Below are 24,472 nucleotides of genomic sequence, written 5' to 3' on the forward strand. Positions count from 1 at the left end.
GTTAGTTCCTTTTTTCGCCACGTTCATATAAAGCCTTGTCGATCTGTGGACATGAATTGCAAGCAGAGTGACCATTTTGCGATTTTAAGAAAATGAATCATATTACGATTCATACTATGATTCTACAAAGCGACCATTTTAGCCCCGCTGTATGAGCTAGTAGCGCCCTCTTTGCGTAATATTATTCCCTATTTAGATAAATGGACGCAAGACATTAGTTGAACTATGAAAATGTACCCCTTGGTGATTGTGTAATGGTGCGGCAACACAATACGAGTTATCGGCCGACGGATACGAATGACTGAATTAATTGTACAGCAAGAAATAGGAACATAAATACTAGAATAGGCCTAGGTTTAGGGACAATTAAAGATAATGATAGACTTGTGCAGCAAGAAATAGTAATCTAGCAGGATTCATAAGTACTAGAATATTATAGGTAAGCCTGTATACATTGACATAGACGACGTCCCTTTCTCTAGTACAAATTCACATGTTTGTCCATGATGGACAAATGCAGATAATTACGATATTCGTATTTAACCCATCGCTCGTGGAATAACGAGACACAATAGCTTATCTATTGTTATCGGCTTCATGAATTTTGCACGCAATTGATTATGCAACTAATGATAGCTGTGGCATTTGTGGCAATCATGGAAAGTGGCCTTTGTATGAACATTTTTTCGTTCAAATTCTAAACGCCACAGACGCGCTAAGTGCAGTTCAGTATGAACGTGTTTAGTTATTTATTGGAATCAGTGGAGACACGCGTTTAAATCGCAGCGTTTTCGACGCAATTACATATACTAGGTACACCTTATTTACCTTAAAGGTGCTCCCTCACCGGGAGCATTCACTTGTAATGTAACATTATAGATTCGACTTTGAGCGTAAGGGCCCCTTTACACGGGTAACTATAGGCGCACGATTTACGCCGCACGGCGAAAATAGACTGTGTAAAATATGGCAATTGGGCATGCGGCGTATTGCTATTTAGACAGTCGATTCTCGTCGTGCGGCATAAATCGTGCGGCTATAGTCACCCGTGTTAATCCCGCATTACATTTATATAGTACTACCTCCCTGACTGACGAGCATTTGCGAGTAATGTAACATTATAGATTCGACTTTGACCATTCCATAGCAAGCTGACTTCACTGTCACGTATCTTTGATGTTACAAGGGCCGTGTTCGTCGGCGTAATTTTTAGCGCATTCGCTGTAAAACCTAGTTATTGCGCATGTCCAAATCATGTCATGCCATGGCAACGACAACTGTTTACGACTTGACATTTAACCCAATTGCAATTTGTTGGTGGCGTTGCAATGAACAAACCAGTAAGAGAGCTATGCTTCGGCACGAATGGGCCGGCTCGACCGGAGAAATACCACACTCTCACAGAAAACCGGCGTGAAACGGCGCTTGCGCTGTGTTTCACCGAGTGAGTGAGTTTACCGGAGGCCCAATCCCCTACCCTATTCCCTTCCCTACCTTCCCCTATTCCCTTCCCTTCCCATCCCTACCCTCCCATGTTACCCTATTCCCTCTTAAAAGACCGGCAACGCACCTGCATCTCTTCTGATGCTACGAGTGTCCATGGGTGATGGAAGTTGCTTTCCATCAGGTCACCCGTTTGCTCGTTTGCCCTCTTATTTCATAAAAAAAACAATTAAATTTTTAAATTTTTCCAAGTGATCTATACCCATATTTTCCAAAATAAAATAATCAAACACTATCATAGTGTTAAATAAATTATTTTTGCGGCTTTTAGACAATTTAGGCTTATGTATTTATGTTTAGCTTTTATTATTTTAATTATGTATAAACAATTAAGACGTTGTTTACGACTTGACCAGCAACTTGTTATGGCGTTGCCATGACATCTTTTGGACATGCGCAATAAAAGGTTTGTCCAAAAATACGCCGACGAACACGGCCAAGTTCTATCACGATATTACACATTGTATCATTACAAGGTGCGCATTTTAATGATCGGTTCTCCTCCCTTACTGATGTGATGCTCGACTTTGTAACGTTACGTTACAAGCGAATGCTCTCGGTGAGGGATCACCTTTACACGCTTAACGTTTCAAGTACATGTAAATTATGTAACTCGTAGAGACATAATTATCAATTTAATGAAACTGCTCGGCGTCCCGACCCACATCAGGACATAATATACGGCTCAGGAGTTAAGGATTTATAGTTCATCCCCGCTATACAATAATCCAGATTATTAGTTTGAATTTTGGGACGGATATAACAACTTACAAGTTAAAGCGATGAGCTTATAATAATTTTTATTTGGTATTTTTTAAATGTTTCAGGAACGTCTAGTATATTAGCGTATATTCGTTAAAAGAAGGTACATAATATAAGAAGGTAAGAAAGGTACTACAGACGCAGCCGACCACATGGTTATGTTAGTGTTTAAGCACACTAGGCCGAAAATACGCGGCCGAAGTTCGGCATAATTACGTCAACAATGCTCTACGCATACAATATAACGCGACGTAATTTCGGTATGGTGTGTCATCGATGATTTAAAACACATTGCATGCGTTATCATGCCCAACCGCGTATCTTCGGACTAGTATGTTTTCTTTTTAGACACGTAGATTCACATTTGAAGTGTAAGCTAACCTTTATTGCAATAATACGGGTCTAAAAATTTTTCAAGTTACACGTTTACGTTTTGTACATTTATTTAAAGGGAAAACTTATCGTCTTTTAATTCGACATTGCAATATATCCATTTCAGATTGTTCTGAATATCTACCATAAAGGTTATATACCTAGCGGAATAGAGCAACAATCTCAAGCTGTCAAACGAAACCTAATTTTGGTTTTCATCTGTGTGAAAAATATGTGTACGTATACACTTACACAGGCATAATTGAACATGAATTCTATGAGATTAAATTGTCAATGTGCGACACGTGCCGACTGGACGTCAAAAAAAGAGTGCTGCTGTCATATATCACACGTCTCTTTTTACCACGCAGTGTTACTGATAGTGACATCTCTCTTGCTCAGGCCTTTGTTTCTCTATTCCGCTAGGTATATTAACTTTATGATATCTACTAAAATGTTGTCTAAAATATTAGACGAGCTATTTAACTTACCTTGTGACTGTGCGTGGACTATAGACGAGAAGACAGCGAGAAGAACACAACACCGCAGCGCCCTCATCTGGAAAGAAAGAAGAAATTGAAGTTTACGAAAGAAAAAACACAATATTATAAAATTAGTAGCTGTCCCGGCAAACGTTTCTTTGCCATATAAAGTATTTCGTTCGTATTATTTTATTGAAGTGACTAAATAAGCATGTCACCATGGCAACGTCCATCGCTATTCCGTCGCACAAACAATGGTCGCCGTCAGTCTCGAGTTGTAATAATTTACTATTATTTATTCAACAAATGCACTTATCAATATAAAAAGTACCCAGTAGTTGATTCTCAGACCCACTGAATATGCATATAAAATTTGGTTAAAATCAGTAAAGCCGTTTCGGAGGAGTACGCGGCCTAACATTGTGACACGAGAATTTTATATATAAGATAAAATTTCATAAAAGCAGAGGAAAATCATTAAAATATTTCTTAATTTTTGTTTTTAACTCAATAATTAAAAATAGTTCGGAAAAAATTAAGCAATCTTCATACGAAACACGTAGCATTTTTGCCTACGAATCGAGCATTTTTTTCCTTTACCTCATTCCTTAATTATACCGAAAATATTTTAAATTCCACATTCGTTATCCAAGGATTATAAAAATGTATTTCAACTCGCGTGGAAATGTTCAAGTTATTCGGGTAGAGGCAAAAAGTTTTAAAGGAAATTCCACTTTGACGGGCCGTAATTTTGTAGTTTCATTTGGCGCATACGTAGTTTACTAATTGTTTCTTCTTGATATTAAAATATAAAATTTTGTACGTTTGACTCCAACTGCCGCACTTAGAGACGTTTAATGTTATTAGTAATCGCCCAATGATCGAAATTCGACCTTAAATTTAATTATCTTCGTCTTTTGGCTCCCCGTTTAAAGTATTGACTATTTCAGATTTAATAAAAAAAAACAACAGTCAATTTTTAATTTGACTTGAACAGACTTCAACCATACCATTGTCACCACATAAGATTGTCACCATCTAAAAATCTCAAAGGTGACTGACTGACATAGTGATCTATCAAGCACAGATCAAACCATTGGACGGATCGGGCTGAAATTTGGCATGCAGGTAGATGATATGACATAGGCATCCGCTAAGAAAGGATTTTGATAAATTCTACCCCCAAGGGGATGAAAATTTGTATGAAACTTTGTCAATTTTAAACCTAAGGCTTTGATAACTAATTAATAATAATACTTCTTAACGCGAGCGACGCTGCGGGAAAAAGCTAGTTATTTAATACTAAAGGTTTGTTTGTGTGTTTGTCAATCTTTTAGGCAAAAACTAATAAATAAACGATGATGGCCTTCAATAAAGGCTACTATTCAATTGTTTTTGCTGCAGTTTGCTATTTTTTTTCTTTACACTGAATGCCAGTAGTAACCAGACTAATTGTCACGTTGACAGATCACCGCACATAATGAAACTTTGTTAGGAAACACTGCGAGGAACTTCCAATGTTAAACGTCGTTTAGTATTAGCGACAAAGAAAATTCACAATTTGTATTGTATAGTAAAAGTATACTTACCAGTACGAATTTATAATCTTAAACTTAAGCTCTTTTTTTAAATGGATTGTACGATTTACACCAACAATCGGTTGGAGAACTTGAAAGATTGAAGTTGGAGAACTTAAAAAACTTTTAAAATCGTCACAAACTTCTTTATATATGGAGTTAGAAATAAAAACAATCTTACTAGCTAAAATATCTAACAAATAGTATACAAAATATCATAGACGATGAAGAGATAGAAAGTTTTCGCATATTATATCGTACCTTCGGTAAGACGAAGGCATAAGTGCTATAGTACAATCAATACGTAATTTGCTCTTCAATATGTAATGTGATGAATCGTTAGGGGGGCATGTCAAGAGGTCACAGAAAAATTAAAAAGGTCGCGCTAATTGCTGTTTTTGAGAAATACAAAAAATGAATAAAAAAAAAATTGAATGCTTTTTTCTCGGTAACTATTGGTTTTACGAAAAAGATTTTTAAATAAAAACTGTAGAAGGCATTGCGAATTGAAGTGACGTCATCCGACCTAAAATACAAACTTTAAAATACAAACGATTCATCACTTCAAATAACGCTAGGTCTTTATTCGAAGAGCACTCAATTTTTCGTTACATATTGACTGTATCACTAACCATTTTTTAAATTAAGCGTGCTCTTGTCAGAGTAGACAGAATGATAGAGTATGCCGACTTAGAACTGATGTAGAAATTTTTAAATATGACGTATTATGACGAAAATTGTTGCTAGGGTTGTTAACTTTAAAACTATGACATATTCGCTGGACGTGTTCCTCTTTGGTCGTATTGTTGTTAGTGTTTTGGCACATGCGATTAAAATTGTCAGAATCCAATTTTGAAATCTTTATTTTAAATATTTAAAAATAAATTATATTAGCCAGCGCGAGGCACATTCCGTTCATAATCCTAGTGAAACCCGACGAATTTGACAGATATTGAAACCTGTCCATAAAAATATCGTGAATAATAATACAAAGCATTATAACGCATGCCGCGTACCACATTGAATTAAAAAAATCTAATAATACAAATCTGTTTCGAATACCGTTTCCCTCCAAATCCATAAGCGCGGGAATTCCGCCATTTTTCTTTATTCCTCCATATTTCAACGATATTTCCACATTCACTGAATTATTTATACTAACGTGATAGACATAAATATATTTCGTTATCTCTTAGAGGCAATAGATTCTAGCGTTTACGCGTATAAATAAAACATCTTTCTACACTATTAATGAAAAAGTTTTTCACTAATAATATTAATATAATTTCACTAAAGAATTTTGTGGAGGTCGTTGGAAAACGCTTTTTTATGGTTCCGTAGCCAAATGGAAAAAAAACGGAACCCTTATAGATTCGTCATGTCTGTCTGTCTGTCTGTCCATCCGTATGTCACAGCCACTTTTCTCCGAAACTATTAGAGCTATAAGTACTATTGAAACTTGGTAAGTAGATGTAGTCTGTGAACCGCTTTAAGATTTTGATACAAAAATGGAAAAATTATTAAAAATTTTAGGGGTCTCCATAGATACAACTGAAACAAAAAAAATAATACTTCTAAATCATTCTAAAAAATAATATACCTATGATGATTCTAAAAAATATATACCTATGATGTAAATTACTATAAAAACTACCAGAAAACTACCAACGAAAATTGGTTTGAACGAGATCTAGGCAGTGGTTTTTTTAAACGTCATAAATGGTAAACCTTAATTTAACTTTCATTAAATCAACTGAAATATAAAAATAAATCAAAAACCTTTTAATTTCATAGAAATAAACCTTATTGCTGCTGCGGAACCCTTCATAGGCGAGTCCAACTCGCACTTGGCCGGTTTTTTAATATTTTGAAAGAATAGTTCGCACTAAATTCTACACTATTAAAAATAATCTTAGACCTATTTTCTTTGACCTTAGACCTAATTTCACTAAAGTATTTTACCGAAGTTGGTAAAAAAAAACTAAGCATTAAAGTTTCCATTTTTTTAAACACAAAATGTTCGTGAGATCGTTTTTCTATACTGTTAATGAGGCTAATTTACACTTACATTTTTACTAAAGTATTTTACAGAAGTTGTTAATTTCTACATCTTATATCTTTAAACGAGCAATTCTTGTATATATACATATATAATTGGAATCTCGGAATCGGCTCCAACAATTTTCATGAAATTTAGTATATAGGGGGTTTCGGGGGCGATAAATCGATCTAGCTAGGAATCATTTTCAGAAAATTTCTTTTTATTCGTGTTTTATCGATAATCGATAAACTTAAAAATATGACTCTTCCTGACATCTATTGGCGAATAATAATACTATTTTGTTAGCAACTAATTGTTTTAAGTTGACCAGCAGATGGCGTTATTAAGTAATACGAAGTCAATGCGTGTTTGCTATACCGAGCAAAGCTCGGTCATCCAGGTACTGTTAAAAATATCTAAACTATGATTTTTACACTACACTTTCAGTTTTACTTAAGTATTTAACCAAAAACTGCTAAAAAGCTTAAGGCATAAAAGTTCTACAAGTCTCTGAAAGTTCGTACAATGTTCGTAGCAGGTCTACGTGTTGTCTACGAGAGCGCTACGCCGTAGCACTACGCTTTGTGCCGTAGATCGTAGATTTCATTCATTTTTTCGATCACAGAATTTGCCGTCGGCGTTTTTTGATGAAGGCACACCTCTATGCTGTTAAATCTCACACTTTTACAGAATAAATGGAACCATTTTTGAATTATAATACTTTTCATTGTTTTGGTTAATTTTTTTGTCTGTCACTTTTTAGTTTAAATACAAAAACATTTTGTGAATTATATGTTAATAATATAACATTTTTATTTATATATTTTATGGTGCATAATTATTTTAAAATTTAATAGGTGAAAATTTGCAAAACCCAAAAAAAAAATGTTATATCTTATATACCTTATATGCAGGATGTGGTAAATTCGTTCAAGTATGTTTGGGAACGGGTTCACGCTGTATAATGAATAATTAATAAAACCCTTTCAAGGGCCATATTTGTTCAAATATTATGTTCGGTGCGGATTTAGACTTGTACATTATGTAAGGCCCAGAGAAGTTTTAAAACTGAAAGTGACTTGTTGAATATTATTAAACTAGACGTTCCGCGCGGCTTCGCCCGCGTAAATTAGGTATTTACAGACAATTAATTAGTCCACAAAAATAACCTGTACCAGGTGTACTTACCTGTTGATAAAGCTGGCTCTTCCAGCGCTTTCCAATATTTTTTATTCTGATCTTGTATTTTCCAGGATCAAGAAGTTAACGAAAGAGAAGGTTAATCTCTCCATTGCGGGATTGGCAAGAAAATAAAATATACTTACTCGTATTTCCTGCTAAAATAATTATATGCTTCTAAAAACTAATAATATAACTTACTCCATCATTCCGTAACAATAATGTCACGAATACCTAACAAATGGACTTGATACTGAGTTATCGGGGCCAAATGAGACCGCCCCTGTCGTTACCCCATTTCCCCCATCTCAACCCTATGCCATCCCGCCCGTCTCACCCCACCGAATAATTACTTGTCCGAACCTCACATCTTGATTAAAACTAATAGATGTATCGATTGTGAACAATAGTTTTGTTGACATTCAAGGAAAATAAAATGAGGACAGCTCATTAGCTTGATGAGTATGGAAGAGGTAGTCCTCTAACGGCCGTTCCCAATATTTGATCTATCTCTGGTTTTGCCCTACTAGAGATAAGAATAGCTCACAATTGACATAAAATTTATGTCTAATGTGAGCTATTCCTATCTCTACTCTCTAGTAGGGCAAAACCAGAGATAGATCAAATATTGGGAACGGCCGTAAGAGGAAGAAAACGTCAGATTAAGGGGCGGGTTAGTCACCGTCTCTATTCTGACATTCTATCTTATCACTTTGTTTCAAATTGTTACCTTTGGTATTTCCACCACGGACTTTAAGATACAAATTTTCAAGATAGCATATATATTTTAAAACAGCGTTTACTTTGCTACTCACTTTTATGTTTTCATTAAAAATAATGTTAAAATAACGTGCCTTGCTATCACATTACATACGTAGTAGTTACTTATGTAAGTAAAAATGTTGGGGAAGCGGGGGTAGCATATGGTCTTTTTTTTTATGAAATAAGGGGGCAAACGAGCAAACGGGTCACCTGATGGAAAGCAACTTCCGTCGCCCATGGACACTCGCAGCATCAGAAGAGCTGCAAAAGCGTTGCCGGCCTTTTAAGAGGGAATAGGGTACCTATTACCCTATATCCTCTTAAAAGGCCGGCCGGCCGGAGGGTAGGGAAGGGAAGGGAATAGGGGAGAGTAGGAAAGGGAATAGGGTAGGGGATTGGGCCTCCGGTAAACTCACTCACTCGGCGAAACACAGCGCAAGCGCTGTTTCACGCCGGTTTTCTGTGAGAACGTGGTATTTATCCGGTCGAGCCGGCCCATTCGTGCCGAAGCATGGCTCTCCCACGTATAAAAGCCGTGCCCAAAACATAGATTTAGGAAAAAACTCTAGTCGTATTATAAGCTGTAATATTCACCTTGTGTGGGAAATCCCCCTTAAAGTATTTTCGTCAGCTTTTCACTTTCATGCGAGACCTGAAACAAAAAAATATATTTAATACAACATGTAAAAAGCTCGAAAGACAAAAAAGACGGGTTGCACCGAACCCATTTTTTATGAAAATCGATTTTTTTAATTAATCGAAACCCTTACAATCGATTAATTTTTTAACCCATTTTTTATGAAAATCGATTTTTTAATTAATCGAAACCCTACAATCGATTAAAAAATATCGACAATCGAAAAAAAAACGATCGATTGTACGATTAATCGATTTCCATGTTACAACTCTATTCTCCAACCGTCTTACGGTTTTTCGATCAGCACGAGAATCTGACGCGAGATTACAGTTTTTACCCATCCCCCAAAAGTGCTCAACGACTCTCAACTCAAAAAACTCTCAACTCAAAAAAAGAAGTCTCACTTCAAAAATATATTCTCTGGCACAGTCGGGAAAAATGCCCGTATTTACCAAAGGGCTTCATTAAACCGAAAAATTCATAGCTTATCAAATAATACTCTCTTCAGACTTCAATACCGAGTCCCTTAGGATCAAAGAAATATTCCAGCCAGTGAAAGTTCTAACAGCGAAGCCACATTGCGTTGTTGCGGTGCGGTCCGTTGCAGTAACGCCGCAACGACGTTTTACATAATAATAATAATCGTTTATTTGCATAGAATGTTTTTAACAAAAGATCTTAAAGTATAGGTGCAGTAGCAAACATTCTGCTTTTGAAGCATGCAAAATATATTTTAGCTTATACAACTATTTTACATTTTAAGTTCACTAATTAAATTATTAATATTAAGACAACCATACAACAATAATATAAATTAATCAAGAGGAATAAGATAATTAAAAAAGTTCACTGTCAGAATATGATGAGAAAAAAGAAAAGAAAAAAAAAAACTTGTACATCGACACTCCTACTAGGAAAAATGACAGATTTTTGAGTGACAAGCCTATGTTACGAATTATACTCTTTTATTTATGGTTGAAGTCTGTTGACAACAAGTTGACAAATTGAAAATGGATTATTGTTTTTTTTTATTTAATTTTAGATAAGTATTAGACAATCTTTAAACGGCCAGTCTGAGATCAGCTGAGTCCCAGAGACAAGAATTGAAAAAAACTATGATGAAGACAATATTTTTTACAAAATATAGGCATAAGGTAGCAGTCCTAATGTCGTTGCAAGTAAGGTCGAATTTCGACCATTGGGCGATCTCTAGTATTTTATAATATGCCACGTTGAAGGAACTATAGACATATGAAATGGTTGACTAACGCGATGCGTTTTTATCATCTTGAATAGAGAACCAAATAATTCTATTTAAAGTTTAAATAGAATTAGTCTTTGTAGAGAGCGTACAAGAATGAATATAGGTGGCAGCACATATTATAATATAGTGAAACGTTTTTAATTTGTTAAACTAGTAGGCAGCATTCATTAAAAGAAATTGCAGAAATAATTGCAGGATATATTATATTGGTTGCAGGCACTGAGACGTAATAAGTACTACGTACGTTGCAAGACATATTGTCAAGTAAATAATAAATAACAAGTTTCGGCTTGGCGATACCAGTTAACTCACCACTTAGGTGCAAAAGTTGTTATTTTACGTTTGTTGTGTTGTTACGCGTTGCCACAACGCAGCTACGTTACATATGGCATGCGTTATTCCGTTCCGACAAGGCAACGTACTGAAGCAGTGTGGCCTCACCCTAAGTAAGCTTTCCCTTTGGCCCAAACTCCAAAGGACTTTTAGGTCAGCGACGCGGACGGAATAAACTATTCAGATTTTAGGCCCATAACTCTTAATATTGTGGTATTAATTTTACACTAGACCGAATTTCTAATTCTGTACTATTTATTTATAACACAACAAAAATTTGTGGACACAACGAGAAAAAGGGCGGCGAACATATTTTAGAAAGTTAAGTAGTGTATTTCTAAGATATTGTTAAAGTAAAATCGCCACATGTTCGGTCCCTTTGACTGTATTAGGTTCGTTAGTTATTATTGTGTTCCTTAAAAATTAGTAACGAGTAAAGCTGTTTCTCTTAAAAAGTAATAAAGCATTGTCTTTGTCATAACAATAAAATATAAAGAATATTTAGGAACAGACGTTCGGAAATATCTGAGAAAATAGCGTGAGAATAGAATCTTAGAAAGCTAGCAGATGCTTAGTTTATTGTCTACGGTAGATTTATTTATTTGATTATGTGTATCGGAATTATTATGTGTAAACCACATAAATAAAGACTAGGCTATCGTATGTAATATGGGACACCTTTGGGGCTGGATACGAATGTGATTAATTATTAAATGTGTTGTAGTATCTAGCTATAGCTCAAATAGATGTATAAATAATATCAACAAAAATCATACAGTCCACAATAATTAAAATGAAGTTTTCACTTATAATACCACAAGAGCTTCAAAATTATCGGATATTTCCCGATAGGTTCGTTGCAAACAAATGAAGGAGCGCGAGTGATTTTTCCTGAAAAACTTGACGACTTTATTTGTTTGCAGGGAACCTTGAGGGAAATGCCAGATAATTTTGAAGCTCGTGTGGTATTCGGGGGACTATTTTTCCGTCCCAAATGTCGGCCAATATAATTGCAGCATGAGACACAATTGAATTCAACCTGTCAGTTTGACGTGTTTGTCTTTTATATATAGCAACTACCAGAGAAAATTTTCAAAAAATTATCAGTTTAATACCATGTAGGTTGTACCACGGTCCACGTGACGTCGAATGGTGCAATTCTATTGGTCGATATTTGGGTCGGAAAAATAATCAAATATATTCACAGATATTTTTTTAATCTTTTCAAATAATATTAAAAAGTTTATACTGGAATTTTGACCGCAGTCTTATTTTGAGCTGAAATAAACCTATTTTGCAAACGCAAGGGAATTGCCTTAATATTGTATTGATAATAATATTCTAGTCAGACGAATTTGCGTATTTTGATTATAGTTGCAAAACTTCTGAAAAATTCCGAATAATTCCGGAATACTTCTGGGAAAGTTTCTTTAAATTTGAATTATTCAAAATGAATTTAATAAAAAAAATAAGTATTATAAATTTTTATTTATGCTGAAAAATCGTATTTTGCATCAATCATCGATCGCCGCCGCGCATAGAGCGTCGCCCGCCGGCCGCTATCACCGCTTCGCACGCGCCGACTGCCACGGCGAAATATTCGACGGAAACATTCGATTGCGGGGTACGAATCTTTCCGCGGGGTGAGGGAAAACTTCTCCGGGGAGCATCTCCCTTCCGCACCGCCGTCGCCCGCTCGTACGGGCGAGCGAGTCGTGTGAGCGGGCGACGGCGGCGCGGAAGGGAGATGCTCCCCGGAGAAGTTTTCCCTCACCCCGCGGAAAGATTCGTACCCCGCAATCGAATGTTTCCGTCGAATATTTCGCCGGAATAATTCAATGGAAATATACGTGTTTGTTTGTGTTTTGTGGTGGTTGAGTGAATTATTTGTACAGTGGCACATTACGTTCTTAAGTAAAATATAAATTGTTTATCTATACCTACTTCTAGGTTTAATATTATAAATGCGAAAGTGCGTCTGTTTGCCTGTCTGTCTGTTACCTCTTCACGCTCGAACCGCTGAACCGATTTTGCTGAAAATTGACATGGAAATATTTTGAGTTCCGAGAAAGGACATAGGATACTTTTCATCCCGGAAAAATGTACGGTTCTGGCGCGATAAACGAATTTTGGCGCAACGGAGTTGCGGGCGTCATCTAGTTTTATTATAAATTAGTAATGGCCAATGGGATCGAGGATCTATACTTACCTACTTATTACTTACTTATATCCATACTATCCATACTAATATATCCTATTGTAAGTAAATCAGAATAAAAACCATAAAAAATAAACGAACTCATATGATTAGGTATTATCAAAGAAAAGTAACAAGCCGTTACCAGCCGCTATTTATCGCTAGTAATGATAATAAGCCAAAATAGCCGTTTCTCGCCGCTTGGCTAATAATGTTAGTAACCGGCATCACATATTCTTAGATACACAACTAAAGATAAATAGTTTACAGCTTCCAAGTGCAATTTTCCTCGTTTTTTTGACAGTTGAAATATTCCCAAAGTTTCGGAATATTTCGGAATACTTCCGAAGTATTCGACGGGAATAATTCGGAATCTTTCCCGCCAGCATCTATAATTTTGATCAATCAGAAAGCGTGACGTTGGCTAACATTTTGTGAGAAAACCATTTTCCAGTTTTATTGTAGACTGCATCGAAACTACATTAAAACTAATGTAAGATTATTTAACAGAATCGATCTGGATGCGGAAAATCATTATTTGTTTCCTTGAAGAGATTTAGTGAAGCGAGAACAGCTCAGTGCCAAACACAGGGTATTGTTTATCGGAAATCGTCGGTAAAGTAACAATTCACTACTAGTTCGTACTGTAATGGCGTTTGGCTGGATGCTATAATATGAAATCACAACATTTAAGTTGAAAATAATGTCGTCGGATGTGCAAAGTATGTTGTTATGTTTAGCTAGTTTTATTGGAACGAAGTTCCTTATCGCGCGTTCGGCGTGAAGGAGGCTAAACAGAACGATATTTGACCTCGACACTTTTTTATTAGTACCTGCATGGTAGTGGCAGAGGGCGTTGATAGTATTCCTGTGCATCAACTAGATGGCGTTTTTTGAGAATAAACAGCTTTTAGTATTCCTGTGCGACAATTAAATGTGAGTTGTTGAGTGTTTTGTTCCTGTCACACCAGTGACATTTTTAATTGGATTGAAGATCCATACAAAACACTGTATAACTATTCAAAGCTTATACAGCGTTTATTAGTAAGGGGGATAGACTTTAAACCTGAAGTATATGTGATTATTGCTCATAATATACTAATTTTGATGTGTGAGATGATATTCTTTTGGTGAATCGAAATAAATAAATAAATAAATTTTATAACCGTAGGCGACTGAAAGCACTAACGAATAATATAATATGCAAAGCTTGTTAATTTCCATAAATGTACAAACCTAAATATTTCTCAACTGCCCATCAACTAATTCCAAAATATTCAATACACAAAAAGTGCCCTAAAAATAGGATTTTTGAAAATGTTTACGTAACTTTTCTCTTAATATGCGACCGTGTACAGTATTCAGGCTTCAATGGCGTCAAAGCCAGTGCTGGCTGAAAACACTTGAATCGTTAACATTTGAATAATTCAATTAAAAAAAAAACTCGTACAAACTTTTTAAGCTACTACATAGCTTTTATGGCGGGCTTTGAGCGCGGCGACCGAATCGAGGAATTCCGTAGGTAACGAAAATAAACCTAACACCCCCCCACCGGACGGTACGGCGTTGCCGTGCACCGTCAACGTCGTTTTAGTTCGGTAGATGTAGAAAAATTTCAAAGAATTGACATGTGCGGAGTCTTCCTGTAAGTCCATACTATAATATTATAAATGCGAAAGTGTGTCTGTCTGTCTGTATATTACCTCTTCACGCCAAACCCATTGAACCGATTTGGCTGAAATTTAGTAGGGAGATACTTTGAGTCCGGTAATAGACATACAATACTTTTTATCCCGAAAATGTACGGTTCCCGCGCGATTAACGAATTTTGGCGCAAAGGAGTTGCGGGCGTCATCTAGTAAGAAATAACTAGATCAAAATATATGTGCGACTGAAAATATTTTCCAAACGAGGTTAAAAGAGGAAAGTTGAGGAAAATCTTTAATAACCACTTTCGACTTATACGTTGTAATATCAATGGATATAATTCTACTTTTGATATTACAAATTGAAATATTCGTGATTTAAAAGACTCAAAAGCAAATAATCTGAATTCTGAAACTTCATATTTATTTTTAAGCTACAGGCTGTAAAATAAATTGGAAAATTCTATATTTGGAAAAGTAATAGGTAAGTAATAGGTTAAGGTATACGTTGGAACCGTCTACGTGAAGTTGCAGCTCTGCAGACGACGTGTCGTCGCGACACTGGTTTGTATGTATTTCTTTCGGGTTGATTCAGACCGCAACGCGACGCGTAGATGCATTTCTAAATTTATATGGATTTGACAGATTCGCAAGACGTCTGATGCAATTGAAATCTGTCAAATCCATACAAATGCCGCGCCGCGCCTCGCCTCGCCTCGTGGCGTTTCGGTCTGAATTGACCCGTGTCGCTAGCTTCGTGTCGCTAGCTGCGCAGGGTATTATATCTAAGAAATACATACAAACCAGCAGTGTCGTTGCGATATGTCGTCTGCGGTTACTTCATGTCGCCCGATGCCAAACGGCACCTTTATTTTAAATCTAGTGAGCGTTTTCATTTGGTCTTTGATTAAGAATGCGGAGCATTAAGAAATTAATCAAATTATATTATTGGACTGAAAGTTGCTCATTTACATTATAAGCCTATATCCGTGTGAAGGACGATTTTCTTCAACTTCAGCCGTTATGAAGTTTGTCAGCTAGACTATATAATACTACAGCCTTTTTTACAGGAAATAACGGGCAAACTGTTGGGAAGCAACTACCGTCGCCTATGGACACTCACGACATTAGAAGAGCTGCAGGTGCGTTGTCGGCCTTGATTACATCTACCGAGTAAAGTGGTGAGTGAGTGCTCTCGGCCAATCATATTGTCTGTTTGCGCTGACTGGCCACCCTAATCGGTGTAACAACTAACAAGACTCAGACTAAAGACTTTCCCACATCAAATTTCTCCGCCAGCGGTCTATAATATTATTATTGTATTGTTATTATATTTCTTTAGTCAAGTAGTTACAGAGTGGAACCAAAAATTAAAAAGTCAAATTCAAACTAACAAACAAATCTTTATCTTTATACTATGACAGTTCATACTAAGTATTAAGTTAAGTTGCTTAAGTTGCCAGTTGTTTTTTGCCAGTTGTTTTTTTTGTGCGTCAAGGGCGTGCGTTATAGCGCAGTCAACAGCGAACGTGAGGCATGCCCGCGACGCATGCCCTCTGACCGTACCCAAAATTTTCGCTTTGTTATCAAAAATGACAGTTGGCGTTGCGCCAAAACGAAAGTTGAATGAAAGAAGATGACGAAAATTGAAGACGAAAGCGCATAGTGTGGACATAGCTATTAAAATCTATCTAAATATTGTATCTATCTACTATTAGTACACCTCTACAGTACACATTATTAATGTTGTACCCCCTATACGAAGCACCATACTTATTAATAGCTCTTTCAAACTTAATCGGAAAAGTTTCAGCAAACAAGCAAGTGATGTACGAACACTTTGCAACTTTTGGCGTAAAACTTATACATAAACAAAAGCAATCGAAAAACCCCGAAATGGATAAAATTCTTTAGCGTAGGTGACAAATGCACCTGGCCGGGCGCCAGACACAAAGTTTAGATATAAAAATTGCAATTTATTGCTTCATAAATCCAACCAACATAATTCGGGCTTTTTATGACGAATTAATCTCTTAGCAAAATGTTTTAATTGTTAAAGAAGTTGTATTCTAGTTTCTGATTTAAAACAAAACTATTTTTTCTGAATGATATTAGGATTAAGGCTCGGTGTAGACATGCGACTGTAATAAATATTCAGAATTCAGAAACCACCATTATGTTTTTTTTTGTATTCAACTGATGGACATTGCAAATTAACAATGCTTGGAGAATATTAATTGCTTGGAGAATATTTATTAGTGGCACGATTCTCAAACCTCCAAAGTCACAAGAATCTCAGGCTATCTCACTAGCGCACAAACTCAGTTGCGTGTAAGCATAAGTCATTGTTATGACTTATGCTTATGAAAACGAAAAATTTTCGAAAAAACGAAAAAATTATGAAAACGAAAAAAACATTCGAAGTATAAGAATCGAGCCCTTGATTTATGCAAAAGGTGTAAAAGAAATAATAATGTACTAATGAGAAATTGTAGAAAAAAAAACTTATTTGTTAAAATGGGGCCAAGTTTCTATCGGCTAATTTTTGGCCCAAAAAAAGAGTTGAAATCCAATCTAATGCCAAGTTTAGATGCACTTCATCGATCGTTATCATCTTCATCAACAGCATGATCCATAATTAACTTCTAATTTGAACTTGGCAGGTTAATTTAATTATATATTTAACCCTCCGTGCACCACGTGGGGTCTGACAAACCCCAGACGTACAAAAATTTTCATAACTTCTTAGAAATTCGTGTGATTTTTTCGACGCTTTATGTAGCTGGAGTTAAGACGTTGCCTTACCGTTTGGCGGCAGTAGTTTAGGATTTTCTTCACCGATGCAACGAACAGACGTGCGCAAAGTGTGCTGGTGTGCTGGGGTCCCACAAACCCCACGTTGTTCAGGACGTCGTTAAAAAGTTGTATAGACAGAGCATTGTGAAATGTGAAAAAAAATTTCTCGCATTCTTGAATTCATTTCGATTTAACAAGCATTAGTGGACAGGTTTATGAACAAATTAAGTATGACTTTCATAGAAGAATATTTGAAAAATCGCAAACATATAAACCATGGATACTGAGAGGTTCTTGTAAGCGGTTTTACCAATTTCTTGACAAAGCAGCCCCTGTACCACCAGAAAAAATATAAAGATCAATAAAGAAGTATTCAGATTGTATCAAGAAGATAAATTGAAAACTCAAATACGGTTGTAAGCACAATAATAGACCTCTTTGCTTACACATACCGTGCCCACTTTCATTGTAAGAAATGTATTGATTTCAACTTGCCTGAATATCGTGTAGACCTATTATATTAAGTTAAGATTATTCAATTTCTATTCCTTATATAGTTAGTTTTAAAATTTAAAAGCAATACGGGAAATAAAAGGTAACTTTTCAGCTATAAGAGCTCACCAAAAAAGAGTACTTATATGTTTTACTTGGTAAAAGATTACTAAATTTTCATTTTTGGGTGTAAAGGATTAAAAATGGGAGTTATCTCAGTAAGTATCGTGTTATATTACAATTAAATAGATAACAAACAGTTATTTGAAATAAAATGCACAAATAAATACAAATTACGCATTTCTTGCCCAGATAAGTCTTGGGGTTTGACAAACCCCACGTGGTGCACAGTGTAACTTTTATTCACATGGTGCACGGAGGGATAATAATTATACAATTATACAAGTGTTAACGTATAGAACGAAAACCTGCCAAGTTCAAATTTAGAAGTATTATGGATCATCTGTTGATGAAAATGATTACGATCAAACTTGGCATTAGATTGGATTTCAACTCCTTTTTTAGGAAAAAAATTATCCGGTAGGAACTTGGCCCCATTTTAACAGTTTTTGGTGGGATTTCATTAATTTTTTTCAAGAAATCATACTTATTTTTTTCTTTTTGTACCACGCCCGATGTAAACAATTATTTCGATAGACGGCACTGGTGGTATTTATTAAACTATCAATAGAAGCCAAATTTTTAAGTAAACAGTATTTATTTAATAAGCTATACAGTGTGCAATATACTTACATGACAATATTTTATACCCCCCTTGCACGCTGTATCACTGGTACATAAGAATTTTTATCTAAAGTTCGTAAATGAGCCGACTCACGCTTGACTGAATCTAATTAATCTTGAATTTATCTACATATAACACAAGACCTGTGTGCCAAATTTCATAACGCTAGGACAATTGGAAGTGGCGAAGAGGTTTTGATTACCGGTCAGTGAGTGGGTGAGCAGTGCCAAAAAATTAGCTATTTCTACAGGGACATATTTCAAGATCTACTGAAGCTATATCTATGAAATTTGGTATACTGCTTAAGTACTAGAACATAATTACGTAGGTTTAATTTTATCTTTGCACTCGCAATAGACACTGAGCTACAGGGGGTCAAAAGTGCGTCGAAACGGTTCGTGTAAATAGTGCAAAGCATGCGCGCGGCCTGCTGGAACTTGGCCTCCGCACTTCCGTGCGCTTTGAAATTGTATAACAAAACAAAGTGATAATACTTTAGAGTGTGTATGTGTGTTATAATATTATAACACATTATAATATTATTATTAATAGAGTTATTGCGAAGGGAGCAGCGCAGAAAGCGTATTTTTTACTTTTGTATGGGTAAATCCGCTGCGGAGCTGGCTCATACAAATCATAAAAAAATCTCTTTCAGCGCTGCCACTTTTACAGCGAACTCTATATGTATATATGTGATACGTACACACCTAAATCATATTATCACTTGTTTAGTTACACCCTGTACAGTGTTACCGTTTCTATTATAACATCCAGGAAGGATATTGCCATGTTCCTGATTGGAAATATCAGTTATGTGGAGAGTCACGGGGGAAACGCAACAAAGGGAGCACAATGAAAGGCTTTTAAAACGCGCCCGTGCGATCGGTAATTGAAAAATTGACGAAAACGCGCCCCGACGACCTCTGGAGCATAAAAAACATTTTCAACACACAGAAATTAACATGGCATTTTCCTTTGCACCTGAGTTCATAGAGTTTCCTTAAAACTAGAAGCCTAACTTTTGCGTAGGTACTTTGTGTTATAAAAAAATGTATTTTATAATATAGTGTATCATTTACGGTAAGACGGCTTATAATGTACCCCTTCAAGTTACAGCTGTTTCGTATCTAACGACAATGTAGTATATGATAATATGTAGTTCTTAAGCTATGTTGGTCTATTTTTTAAGTTTAATTAAAGAACAATGTTATAAAGCATAGTGTCTATACTCTTCTTCTACAGTCTTTAAAGTATAAATTTAAAACAAGGAGATTTTCTGCAAAATCTATTGAGACATTGTAGAAAATCTCCCTGTTTTAATTTAGCAAGAAACCCATGTCCTAACCTTTTTCAAGATACAGATTATTTAAAGGCAAAAACGTCCCTTGGGGTGTGACTGAGTGACAAGACAAATGATCCTCAAAAGTTGGATGCCTGAAAAAATCGCTCACCCCTGTCTTAGCTGTCATGTCGGTCATCCGTCCCACTAGTTTCTACGAGATACAAAGCATTAACTTTAATTTGGTTTAAAAATATATAAAAGCAGTTAGATGCTATTGGTTCAAAAGGTTACACTTGATGACTGAAGCTGTGCTAAACAATTCGAAAGTGTTTTTTATATAAAATTATCGATTATTATTATTATTATTTAGAAATAATTTAATTTAAATTTAAAATTTTAAGTTTTTATGGTCATGGCTGTAAATGTCGCTATATACTTATATATAAACTATCTATTGTATTAAAATACCTTGACATGAGTTCTTTGAAGCATTAATAGCTATTATATTATGGTATTTGTTATATTTTTTATCTTATATGCAAAATTCTCATGTCACAATGTTTGGCCGCGTACTTCTCCGAAACGGCTTTACTGATTTTAACCAAATTTTATATGCATATTTAGTGGGTCTGAGATTCGGCTACTGGGTACTTTTTATATTGATAAGTGCATTTGTTGAACAAATAATAAAGTAAAAAAAAATTGTAAATTATTACAACTCGAGACTGACGGCGACTATTGTTTGTGCGACGGGATAGCGATGGACGATGCCATGGTGACATGCTTATTTAGTCACTTCAATAAAATAACACGGGCGAAATATTTTTACGGGGCAGCTAGTAAAAATATAAAAAATATTGTGATTAGATCGTGCTAGGTATGTTTTATTCATATTTTTCCAACTTTGAAAACAAGCAGAATTCTATTTTTTAATAAAAGAGTCCTCTGCATTCAATAGATAAAATACGAATACCCATTGAATTTACAATTCGGATCGGCACAACAGAATGCAATGGCGGATGGGAAAGGAACAAGATGGCTGCCATTCGAAAATGTATTTGAAAAAAAAGCGGGAAAATTACTTGCAGTTTACAGAGAATAGATATCGGCTGGAGTCAATAATCAAATCTAAAATTTGTTTTTTTAAGGATTTTTTGGTGTAGACAGCTTAGTGTGACATTAAACATAAGATCTATTGTGTCGTGGGTGTTAATAATATCAAGTCAATTTTAAACAACTTTAATCCAGGGCAAAGTAATTGCTTGTCAAAGATATCATCAACTGCAAAGACCTTCAATAAAATAATTTGTTCATTGACCAAAGTTAAAATAAATATTTATTGTTTTGTTAAAAAATATTAGCATGCGTTGACTTTAAAACAAAAAACGCAGTTGCGACATCGCATCTAGGTGTGACCCGACCCTAAAGGTCCTTGTGATGGATAACCACGATTGTGAATCTGTCTTCATACGTCGATTTTTTGGAGAAAAACGAAATTGTCTTTCAATACAAAATTGCTTGTATTATTCCATCATTGGCCACCGTGGCAGCATCCATACTATAAATGCGAAAGTGTGTCTGTCTGTCTGTTACCTCTTCAAACCCAAGCCCCTGAACCGGTATAGAGATACTTTGAGTCCCGCGAAAGGACATAGGATACTTTTTAATCCGGAAAAATATACGATTCTCACGCGATAAACGAGTTTTAGCGCAACGGTGATGCGGGCGTCATCTTGTTAGAGATAAATAAACGCGAACAGCATTTAAGGTAATTCGATCAAATGTTGACATAATTTACAGCAATTGACTGTGCAATATCGGTGTCGTTACCCGCCCGGTCACTAGATGGCGACAGTTTGGTCCTAATGGTCACATGTTACATTAACTTCCAACTGTTGTTGTGTAAGCGATCGCTGTTTAGATCTCACGATATGTCGTACGCAGATAAAACAATTTTTTGCAAAAAAGATATAAAGATCGTTTGGATGATCTGCTGAAATACATTTGTTATTACAAATTCAGTTACCCTCTCTTACATATTCTTGCTTCTATTCTATATATAGTTAACAGAATATAATTTTACATTATTATATGAGTATGAGTGATAACTAGGGGTTGATTCCCATTGGACGTGAGAAGACATTTTTAAAAATGAAATGTTTAAAATTTTTTACTTAAGAAAATTGGTAAAATATAATTTAAGATATTTTATAATATTATGATGTGCCTAATATCCATTGGCCATGGAGGTCGCTATCCATTCTGTGATGCAATTTTTCGATTTCCGCGCAAAAAGTGGTTTGCGAAATCCAGTCAGGTGCATTTCTGAATTTGTATTGAGTTGCATGAGGTCGACACAATTGAAGTCTGTCAAATCCATAATAATTTAGAAATGCATAGCGGTGCGGTGTAAAATGACCCAAAAAATAAAAATATGATTATTTGTAATATCCTTGCGACAAATCGTATCGTACGCACTAAAAGTAAACAAACGAAGCATGTCACATGTGTTATGCATAATTATTTGTAATTACCGACAAGGCCGAGTGCGATGAGCAGAGGTCGAGATTCGCCACGGCTCAGGTTATGCATATGCAAGAGGCCAAGAAGTAGGTTTATAAGGTGTATCTGTGTGTATAATGCATATTATACAATAAACATCAATACTAATGTTATAAAATATGTAAACGTGGGAGAGCCATGCTTCGGCACGAATGGGCCGACTCAACCGGAGAAATACGTTATCACAGAAAACCGGCGTGAAACAGCGCTTGCGCTGTGTTTCGCCGAGTGAGTGAGTTTACCGGAGGCCAAATCCCCTACCCTATTCCCTTCCCTACCCTCCCCTATTCCCTTTCCTTCCCTTCCCTACCCTATTCCCTCTAAAAAGGCCGGCAATGCACCTGCAGCTCCTCTGATGCTGTGAGTGTCCATGGACGACGGAAGTTGCTTTCCATCGGGTGACCCGTGTGCTCGTTTGCCCCCTTATTTAATTAAAAAAAAGTGTGTCTGTCCGTTACCTCTTTACGCCCAAACCGCTGAACCGATTTTCCTGAAATTTGTTATGGAGATTCTTTGAGTGCCGGGAAAGGACATATGATACTTTTTATCCCGGAAAAATGTACGGCTCCCGCGCGGTAAACATTTTTCTTCGGGCGGGAGCCGAGTAAGTGTGTATGTCACTGAACACAGGGCTGGTCCAATTTGAACATATTTTTTTTTGCATACCTACATTTGGGTGGCGCCCCAGATGGTTTAGATTCACAAATCAGCCAGATTCAGAAAATAAATGATACAGGACAACGTCTGTCGAGTCCGATAGTACTAATATTATAATTCCAAAATGTGTTTGTCTGTCTGTTTGTCAGCACTTCACATAGACACACTTTCACATTAATAACATTAGTATAATATGTAATAAGTATGGATTCCTTCTTGGCGCTATTAAATAACTTCTCATTATGTAGGTACACCAACTTTTTATACTCAAATGTCACATCATATCCTTAAGGAGTATAATGCGGAATATACACGCAATGATCATCTGATCACTATGTCAGGTGTAATTGATATGGTCATCGCCATATATTTCAAGGTCGGTACGTGCTAATAGCAACGCTTTGTGACATGTGCTAGAAAATTGTAACATAAGGCGTAGAAAAAATGGTTCGAGACGTGCTTCGCACATAAAGTTAATAAACCTAGCGTAATAGAGAAACAAAGGCCTGAGCAAGAGATATGTCACTATCAGTAACACTGCGTGCTAAAAAGAGACGTGTGATACGAGTACATGACAGCAGCACTCTTTTTTTGACGTCCAGTCGGCATGTGCCGCACGGTGACAATTTAATCTCATACAATTCATGTTCAATCGTGCTTGTGTAAGTGTATACGTACACATATTTTTCACACAGATGAAAACCAATTTTGGTTTCGTTTGACAGCTCGAGATTCTTGCTTTATTTCGCTAGGTATTTATTAACTTTATGGCTTCGCATTACTATAATACTTAGTGTGTGATTGAGTTTTTTGCCATACATTGATAAGATTACTTTTAGGGTTCCGTAGTCAACAAGGAACCCTTATAGTTTCGGTCTGTCCGTCTGTCTGTCTGTCTGTCCGCGGTTTTGCTCAGAGACTATAGGACATACAAAGCTGTAATTTGGAATAAATGCACATATTAATGATGCCGACAAAATGGTACATGAATTAATCTTAAAAAAAAAAGTATTCACAGATAATTTTTCGATTTAGGGATCCGTTTGTGAAATATTATATTAAAGTAGAAAAAATCGTTAGAGTCCAGTATCCCCCCCGCCCCCTTCTACCAGCTAAACAGTTATAATAATAATATCTATGGACGCTTCACACCACGTCAGTCTGGCCCCGTGCTAAGTACCTA

The 24,472-nt window shown here is 35.9% G+C and overlaps 1 protein-coding gene across 5 annotated transcripts in view; it reads right to left on the bottom strand.

The window, feature by feature from the left end:
• The window catches only part of LOC121735608 (Ig-like and fibronectin type-III domain-containing protein 2), a 150,396-nt gene that overhangs the window by 48,388 nt on the left and 77,536 nt on the right, over positions 1-24,472 (bottom strand). For all 5 annotated transcript variants that reach the window (XM_042126475.1, XM_042126473.1, XM_042126474.1 and 2 more), the window contains 2 exons: positions 9,273-9,330; positions 3,129-3,195 (listed from right to left, as the gene is read on the bottom strand). In XM_042126475.1, coding sequence (XP_041982409.1) covers positions 3,129-3,195 — 67 coding nt within the window. In that variant the 5' untranslated portion in view covers positions 9,273-9,330. The remainder of the gene's footprint in view (positions 1-3,128; positions 3,196-9,272; positions 9,331-24,472) is intronic.

The sequence above is a fragment of the Aricia agestis genome, chromosome 17 (genome assembly GCF_905147365.1).
Source record: "Aricia agestis chromosome 17, ilAriAges1.1, whole genome shotgun sequence".
NCBI lineage: Eukaryota > Metazoa > Arthropoda > Insecta > Lepidoptera > Lycaenidae > Aricia > Aricia agestis.